The sequence below is a fragment of the Hordeum vulgare genome, chromosome 2H, assembly GCF_904849725.1.
Source record: "Hordeum vulgare subsp. vulgare chromosome 2H, MorexV3_pseudomolecules_assembly, whole genome shotgun sequence".
Taxonomy (NCBI): domain Eukaryota; kingdom Viridiplantae; phylum Streptophyta; class Magnoliopsida; order Poales; family Poaceae; genus Hordeum; species Hordeum vulgare.
The window spans coordinates 17,942,273-17,951,105 of NC_058519.1; the positions used below are offsets into that span (position 1 = coordinate 17,942,273).

Genomic DNA, 8,833 nt, shown 5'->3' on the forward strand with positions numbered 1-8,833 from the left:
ATAGGAATATTTTTTTCTTTAAAATACTATATATAATTCTCGTTCCATACAAACGAAAACAAAGTATCAGGATTCGAATGACAGTTTTTTTTAATGACAGGTTATGCCACTCTTTCCACTGTTTATAAAACACGATGTGAGGGCTTACCGCATCACTCCCTCCATCAACTTTTTCGCATACCTATCAAACGTGATGCGAGAGCTTATCATATCACCTCGTGGGATGTGTTTGGTTATGTGGTTTGCATGTGCAACACGGTTCACAGTGAAATTTGATAAGATAAACAACTACTTGGACCTGACCTGACCGATGTAAAATTAGCACATGTCTGGCCGAACACTAGCCGTTCATTTGAAGTTTTTTGAGAACAAACGTTGTGACACTCTGTGGGAAAATCTAGCATATGCCTTAGTCCGCAACATTGGAGACACGTGGTTAATAAAGTGTGACAAGCTACAATTATAAACTATAATAATTGACTAAACTTGCATTTACAAACCATCGAGATAAACTTATTTCAAGAAACTAAATATATTGGTCCATCCCACCCAGACAGAAAATATGGGGCTATCAATTGATCAACTTTCTCACCTGATACCAAAAACCGAAGTGACCATGGCATGGATCCACCATCGCCATACCCCTCTCCAACTATTTTACTAGTCATAGTTCCTCATTTGTCCATCACATCCGGATAGGGAAATACCTCCCTCGTATAGCAAGTGAGTTATTTCTCTCTAAAAACCATCATGAGTCGCCTCTTTTGTCAAGGTCATGCCACTAGGGAGCTCGCACCCGCTTGAAAGCATCGTCTGGCCATGAAACTTAATCTGGTTGTCTTGTAGCTTGCTCCACTTGTCTAGGCGTTTTAAATATGGCTACAATGGAGCTCACTATGATTGTTAACGCCCAATATGGCCATGATGGAGACTGTTCATATCATAAGGGGGCTCAATTCGGTCGTGGAGCCCACTCCAATCAATGGGACACTCAATATGTCTGTTGTGGAACCCGTTTAGACCATCGGGGCTCGATTCGGATGTGGTGGGACTCCCTCTGACCGCTAGGGCACTCGATCTAGCCATGGTGGAGATTCTATGGCCGCTAGGGCGCTTGATCACCACACAGGGTGCTCGACCTGGCCATGATGGGGCTCGCTCCAGTTGTCAATTGCTCGATCTAGCCATGGTGGAGCTCACTCTAGTTGATAGGGAGATTTCTCACCTCCTCTCACTCCATTTTCTCCCACCTTTCTTTTTTCTTGCTTTCTCTCGTGGACCTCCTTGACACACCGCGGGACCATGGTCCGGGCCCCACGCTACCAAGGCATATGGTGGCACCATCCATCCGCATAAACAGAATAAAACGAGCCGATGGGTTCTACTCCCCCCCCCCACACACAAGTTGAGACCACAACTTCGTGAGGGGCATACTCCCCTCACCTCTCGAAACTACAAAATTCCAGATCCATCGTCCCGGTACGCATCTTCTTTCCCCAAACCCCCCTTCCATATCCATCTCTCCGTACGATCCCATCCTCCACTAACCATGCTTTCTGGCATGAAAAATTGCCGGATCCAGGTCCTCTACCGCATGTTTTTGTGCCGGTTCCTAGATCTGGATCCATTCTTATGCTATCTTCCTCGAGGCGCTTCATGAATGTGCGATGGTTGGTACAAGCTGTCACTCCTTCGTTCTTCTCGGCATCCAACTGCGTGATGGTGCGCCTGGGAACGATCTCAACCAAAAAATGTTGACGCAGATTGATGTCGACGCCCGTGTTCCTCCTAGATCCGGCATCATCGCGCCATTTTCTGTCGTAATCCAGTCACGACAGACCTCGGCCATTACCAGATGGACGGGCTAAAGGCCTTGTCGCCGGCGGACGCAAGGTATTGTATGCATTGACCATGGCGTGTGCACTTGCGCTACGTCCGGACCACACTCTGTCTTTCCTTTTTGCCTTGTATTTCCTTGCTTTTTTCCTTTTGTTACCTAACCATCACCAATTGTGCTCTCTCAGCACGAAAAAATCCTGGATCTAGCACCTCTAAAACATGTTTTTTCTGACGGTGACCAGATCTGGATCTATTTTCTTGCGCTCTCTTCCTGGGCGAGCTTCAGAGATGTGCGATGGTTGGTACAAGCCATACACTCATTCGTTCCTATAGGAACCCGTTTGTGTGATCGCCCATCCGGGCACGATCTCAACTGAAGAAGGACGATGCGAATCGGCGACGACCATGTTCCTCCCAGATCCAGCACGCTGCCGAACTATTTTTCTATGAGAGTCTGATCCTGGCAGGGCTGGTCTTCAACCAGATCAGGCCATGGCCACATGGATGAGCTCAGGGATGCGTCGTTGACAAAATCAAGGTATTGCAAGTGACGACCATGGCCCGTGCACTTGGTCCGCACCATTTTCTCTCTCCCCCCTTATATATTTTTGCCTTTTCTTTGCAGCCATCGGGATCTTTAGGTGGCACCCGAGCCTAGTTGCATCTAGGTTGTGTGTGTGGGAGAGGGGGGATGGGGGGTTGGGGAGAGGAGAGTGGTACGTGTGTGGGGAGGGCATACCATCGACATTGCCCATCGAACCAAACACATTCACACCATCACCCATATGCCACATCCAGATCATATCCCTATATTTCATTTTCCCCTTCATTGCTTGCCTATTCGCTCGAGCAACCGGCAATTCATTATAGCATCCGTGCTAGTTGGCTCTAGAGGGAGGCGACACTATGAAGACATACCATTGACCATGTCCTCGTTTGAGCCACACACACTCACACAACTCCACACCTACACACTCACACAATATGTATCAACGATTAAATCAAAATCATAAAAGTTTTAAGATTGACAAAATCATCGCGCACGACACGTAGTTGAGGCGACCCATTGGTTAAATTTTGCTTAGCCAATTAATTAACGATAAAAAGAAGAAGAGGAGGAGGAGGAGGAGGAGGAGGAGGAGGAGGAAACCGGCATTCGGCGGCGCCGCATCCGAAAATCGCGAAAAAAGAGCCGCGGAAACGGGCCTGCAGCCCGCGCGGCGCTAGGGCACTCCCGCCCGCCCGCACGCACCCATTTCCCGCCGCTCTCCTCATCCTGCCGTCACCCCACAATCCTTTTTCTCCCCCACCCCCCGTCGCCGCCCCCATCCCCCTCCTCCTCCCCCGTCCCTCGCCCCCCACCCCTCGCCGGTGGCCCAGATCCGGACGCCCGCCCCCGTCCCCCGGCGCGCCTCGCCTCGCCGATCGCCGAGGTACTGCTCCCCTCCCCAACCTCCCTCCTCCCGTCCTCCTCACGGCCCCGTACCCACCCTCCCCCGCGTCCTCCGCCCCGCGGTTGCCGGGCCTCGCCGTCCGTCGCCGCCGCCTCTCCCGCCCCGTAACCACGCCCGCGTTCCCCGCTTCGGCCGGATCTGACGTGCTACGGTGAAATTTCCGCGGTTCGGTTGCGGGGGAATTCGAGCTAGGGTTTGCGCGTACCATTCCCCGCGTCGTCGCGGTGTAACCCTAGAACCTCTAGGAATCAGGCCCGCGTTGGTACGATCAGATTTGCGTACGTGGTTACACGTTTCGCTCTTTGATTCCCGCACTAGTTTCGCCCGTCTAATTGTTTATCCGCTCATATACAACTTCTCAAGGACTAAACTAAATTCAACCGAGTCCATTTCGAAAAGGGTTAAATTAGACAGATTAATTATTTTTTATTTTTTAATTGGAGCTAGCACTGTTGTCTTGCACTATATGAGCGCTCCGAATCTTCAGTAGTCGCAGCGATGGCAGTTTGGAATCATTACTAATGTGCGGATACTGAAATCGTGGATGGTTATCTTTTATCTCTCTGTTTGGAAATAGGCGAAAAAAATCATTGTATGTTCGTATTAAACAGATAAGATGGCTGTTTTTTCCCTGGCTTTGTAACCCACATAGCGGTTGATGCTGTTCTAATAATGAGGTTTTAGTTCCTTTTTTGATGCCCCAAATCTATTTTACTTGTGTCTCTAACGTTGCAAGAATTTACCATTGAGGTATGTGTATTGTTTCATCCCAAAACAAGTGGTGCTGCTATGCTAGCATGCCGGTGTGGCAGTGTTTGGAATGATACGAGACCGGATTTATTGTTTTCACAGTATTAATTCAGATTAATTGAATCCGTTTGCACGCTATGTTTTCAGGATAAAAGGGCTGTGATAAGCAATTGAGCATTGTTATTCTGGACTACCACTTCTTCTGTGAGGTATTTGTCTTGGGCTTGAAGTACTTTCTGCACATCCATTGATCTTGATAGTGTAAACTGGTATTTAGACTGGTCAATGCAAATAACCTTCATTTGCTTGAACTAGTTTATTTCCCTGAAGTATGCCATGATTGCTCATGTGTGGATACTTTAGTATCATGGACAGTTATCTTGACCTCAGTTTGGAAATAGGCAAAAGATTTCATCATGTTCATATTGAACAGATAAGCTGACTATTTTTTCCCTGGCTTCATAACCCATGTAGCAGTTTATGCTGTTTAATGATGAGACTTCAATTCATTCTTGATGACCTAAATCTTTATTACTGATGTGTTTAACATTGCAAGAATTTATTGTATAGATATGTGTTATTTTGTCTCAAAACATACGGTGCTTCTATGCTAACCAATGTGGCAGTGGTTGGAATGATACAAGACTGGATTTCTTGTTTTTGCAGTATTATAATTCATAACAATTGACCCAGTTTGCATGCTCTGTTCCCAGGATAAAAAGGTTGTGATAAGCAATTAAGCCTTGGCGTCCTGGATTGTCACTCTTTTTCTGTGAGGTATTTATCTGGGACTTGATGAAATATTTTCTGAACATCCATTGCCTTTGATGGTGTAAACTTGTATTTGTCAGATGATTGCACTAGCTAATTATCACCAATTTTTCTGCAGTTGGCTTGGTTAATGTGTGCTTCGTGGTAAAGATGACAGATAATGGTAAAGCAAAGTCAGGCTCAGGAGCAGCATATACAATCAATCTAGAGATCTTCAGAAAGCGGCTTAAGGTGTTTTATGACCATTGGAACGGAAACAAGTCTGATCTTTGGGCTTCTTCTGATGCCATTGCAATTGCTACCCCGCCTCCTTCTGAGGATCTCCGTTATTTGAAATCCACAGCTCTGGATGTTTGGTTACTTGGATATGAATTTCCAGAAACCATAATTGTCTTTACGCAGAAGCAGATACATTTCATATGCAGCCAGAAGAAAGCAAATCTCATTGGAACCCTCAAGGATGCTGCAAGTGAGGCTGTTGGTTCTGATATTGTCTTGCATGTCAAAAGCAAGAATGGGGATGGCATTGACCTGATGGATGAAATACTGCGTGCTGTTTCTGCTCAGTCGAAATCTGGCACTCCAGTTGTTGGTCACATTGCAAAAGAGGCACCTGAGGGTAAGCTCCTTGAAACATGGGCAGAAAAGTTATCTGGTGGATCTGTACAACTTGCAGACGTAACACAAGGGTTTTCTGAGCTTTTTGCTGTGAAAGACGCCCCAGAGATCATATGTGTGAAGAAGGCTGCTTACCTAACTTCATCCGTGATGAAAAACTTTGTGGTACCAACCATGGAGAAGGTTATTGATGAGGAGAGAAAAGTCTCACACTCCTCATTGATGGATGACACGGAGAAGGTTATTCTTGATCCTTTGAAGGCCAAGGTGAAGTTGAAGCCTGAAAATATTGATATATGCTATCCTCCTGTCTTTCAAAGTGGAGGGAAGTTTGATCTTAGGCCAGGTGCCTCCAGCAATGATGATTATCTGTACTATGATCCTGCAAGTATTATTATCTGTGCAATTGGGTCCAGGTACAGTAACTACTGTTCCAATGTTGCCAGAACATTTCTGATAGATGCTACCCCGGCACAGAGTAAGGCGTATGAGACACTTCTGAAAGCTCAGGAAGCTGCTTTAGCAGCATGTAAACCCGGCAATCAGATGTCTGCAGTTTTTAAGGCTGCAGTTGCAGTGTTTGAGAAGAATGCCCCTGAACTGCTTCCTAATCTAACAAAGTCAGCTGGAACTGGAATTGGCCTTGAGTTCCGAGAATCTGGCTTAAACTTGAATGCCAAGAATGACCGTCTGATAAAAGAGGGCATGATTTTCAATGTCAACATTGGTTTGAGTAATATACAGGCAGAAACAAACAATGAGAAGACAAAGCAGTTCTCTTTGTTATTAGCTGATACAGCTTTAGTTAATGACAAGGGTGCAGAGATCTTGACCAATTGCTCCAAGGCTGTTAAAGATGTTGCATATTCATTTAATGAAGATGAGGAGGAAGCTCCGAAGCCGAAGCGGGCTAAGGTTGAGCCAAATGGCGTGGAAGCACTACCATCCAAGGCAACACTCCGGTCAGACAACCAGGAGATGTCCAAGGAAGAGCTCCGGAGACAGCACCAAGCTGAACTTGCTCGTCAAAAGAATGAAGAGACTGCTAGAAGGCTTGCTGGGGGTGGTTCTGGTTCCGGCGATGGCCGTGGTCCTTCTAGGAATTCAAATGAGCTTGTTGCATACAAGAATGTGAATGATGTACCTTATTCGAGAGAGTTGGTGATTCAAGTAGATCAGAGGAATGAAGCTGTTCTCTTACCTATATATGGCAGTATGGTCCCTTTCCATGTTTCTACTGTGAAGAGTGTGACCAGCCACCAGGATAACCGCACCTGCACTATCCGCATTTTCTTCAATGTACCTGGCATGCCATTCTCAAATGACAAGGATCTGAAGTCTCAAGGAGCTATCTACTTGAAAGAGATTACATTCCGCTCAAAGGATCCACGGCATAGCAGTGAAGTTGTCCAGCAGATCAAAACATTGAGGAGGCAAGTAGCTTCAAGGGAGTCAGAGAGAGCTGAAAGGGCCACCCTTGTTACTCAGGAGAAGCTCCAGCAGGCAAGCACCAAAACAAAGCAAATGAGGCTTAATGATGTCTGGATAAGGCCTCCATTTGGTGGTCGTGGGAGAAAGCTGACAGGAACTCTTGAGGCCCATGTTAATGGTTTCAGATATTCTACTTCACGGGCCGATGAGCGTGTGGATATCATGTATGGGAATATAAAACATGCTTTCTTCCAGCCAGCAGAGAAAGAAATGATTACACTCCTTCATTTCCATCTGCACAATCATATCATGGTTGGAAACAAGAAGACGAAGGATGTCCAGTTTTATGTTGAAGTGATGGATGTTGTTCAAACTGTTGGTGGCAGCAGGAGATCAGCCCTTGACCCTGATGAGATTGAAGAAGAGCAGCGTGAGAGGGACCGGAAGAACAGAATCAACATGGAGTTCCAGAACTATATCAACAAGGTTAATGACCACTGGTCGCAACCACAGTTCAAGGGGCTTGATCTGGAGTTTGATATCCCTCTGAGAGAGCTTGGATTCCATGGGGTTCCGTATAAAGCTTCAGCTTTCATCATTCCAACTTCAACTTGTCTGGTTGAGCTGATTGAGACTCCCTTCCTGGTGGTGACCCTGGGCGAGATAGAGATTGTTAATCTGGAGAGGGTGGGCTTTGGAACAAAGAACTTTGACATGGCTATCGTGTTCAAGGACTTCAAGAAGGATGTTCTCCGCATCGACTCCATCCCGTCAACCTCACTTGACGCGATAAAGGAGTGGCTTGACACCACTGATCTCAAGTACTATGAGAGCAGGCTGAATCTGAACTGGCGTCCTATCCTGAAGACTATCATTGATGATCCTCAGAAGTTTGTTGATGATGGTGGCTGGGAGTTCCTGAACATGGAGGCAAGTGATTCCGAGGCAGAGGAAACAGAGGAATCAGACCAGGGGTATGAGCCTTCTGATGCTGAGCCTGAGTCTGAATCAGAAGAAGAAGACTCTGACAGCGCGTCCTTGGTTGAATCTGACGAGGACGAGGAAGAGGATTCTGATGAAGACTCTGAGGAAGAGAAGGGCAAGACCTGGGATGAGCTGGAGCGGGAGGCGACCAACGCGGACCGGGACCATGGCGCTGAATCAGACAGCGAGGAAGAAAGGAGGCGCCGCAAGGTCAAGACCTTCAGCAAGTCGGGCGCACCACCACAGCGTGGCCCTAGCAGCAGCAGCAAGCATGCTCCACCGCCACATCGTGGTGGCAGCAGCAGCGGCAACAAGTCTCGCCCGCCGCCAGACCGTGGTGGCTCCAAGGGGGGGCTGCCCTTGAAGAAGCCGAAGTTCAGGTGATTGGTTCGTCTTGGTCGCGTCCTCTGAATCGGCCCTTCCGGGAGGCATGGTATTCGTATGGTTGGTTGTAGCAGAAGCCGTCTTGTTCGCTCTTTAGGCCATCGCCGTACTCGTTTCTGCAGTAGCTTTGCTCGTATTATCATTATATAGTCAGTCGGAACCTTGGTGAGTTGTTATGTTATGTTATTATTACCTAGCGTGTGTGGCAGTCTGAAGACTTCTTTTTGTCTTTTGGATAAATTCAAGCTGGTTCATCTGCTGTGTCCTGGTTGATGTAATGCTTTATTGTAGAAATGTTTGACCTCCAGTTTGTTTGTATGATTTTCATTTGGCATGTTTCCGTCCCGTTTTTCGTGATGCTTCTGTGTATGCGGAACAAGCATTTCGCTCGGGTAGTTGCCAAACGTTCTGTCCTCTGCCGTTTCTTTGTGCAGAGTGCGCATTTCGGTTGGCCTACATGTCCGAATAAACGCTGCACAAACACCTACAAGTGTCTGGAATAAGCTAATGCGACCATGCCAAGCAGAGGACGGATGACCGTCGTCTAGCTGGAGATGACCTCGGTTGACAGCGGCTCGCTTCCGTACATGCTGTTGTAGACG

The 8,833-nt window shown here is 47.2% G+C and overlaps 1 protein-coding gene across 4 annotated transcripts; it reads left to right on the plus strand.

Annotated features, from left to right (window-relative positions):
* Window positions 1–1,752: 1,752 nt before the first annotated feature.
* LOC123424502 (FACT complex subunit SPT16) lies at window positions 1,753–8,565 on the plus strand. Of its 4 annotated transcripts, XM_045108122.1 has the most exons (5): window positions 1,753–1,893; window positions 2,082–2,377; window positions 4,191–4,252; window positions 4,757–4,820; window positions 4,933–8,565. In XM_045108122.1, the coding sequence occupies exon 5, from the start codon at window positions 4,965–4,967 to the stop codon at window positions 8,229–8,231; it is 3,267 nt and encodes a 1,088-aa protein (XP_044964057.1). In that variant the 5' UTR covers window positions 1,753–1,893; window positions 2,082–2,377; window positions 4,191–4,252; window positions 4,757–4,820; window positions 4,933–4,964; the 3' UTR covers window positions 8,232–8,565. The 4 variants fall into 4 exon arrangements, with proteins under 4 accessions (XP_044964057.1, XP_044964059.1, XP_044964060.1 ...); XM_045108124.1 differs by lacking the exons at window positions 1,753–1,893; window positions 2,082–2,377 and adding an exon at window positions 3,223–3,272; XM_045108125.1 differs by lacking the exons at window positions 1,753–1,893; window positions 2,082–2,377 and adding an exon at window positions 3,223–3,272 and having other exon boundaries at window positions 4,191–4,247.
* The last annotated feature ends 268 nt before the right edge of the window (window positions 8,566–8,833 follow it).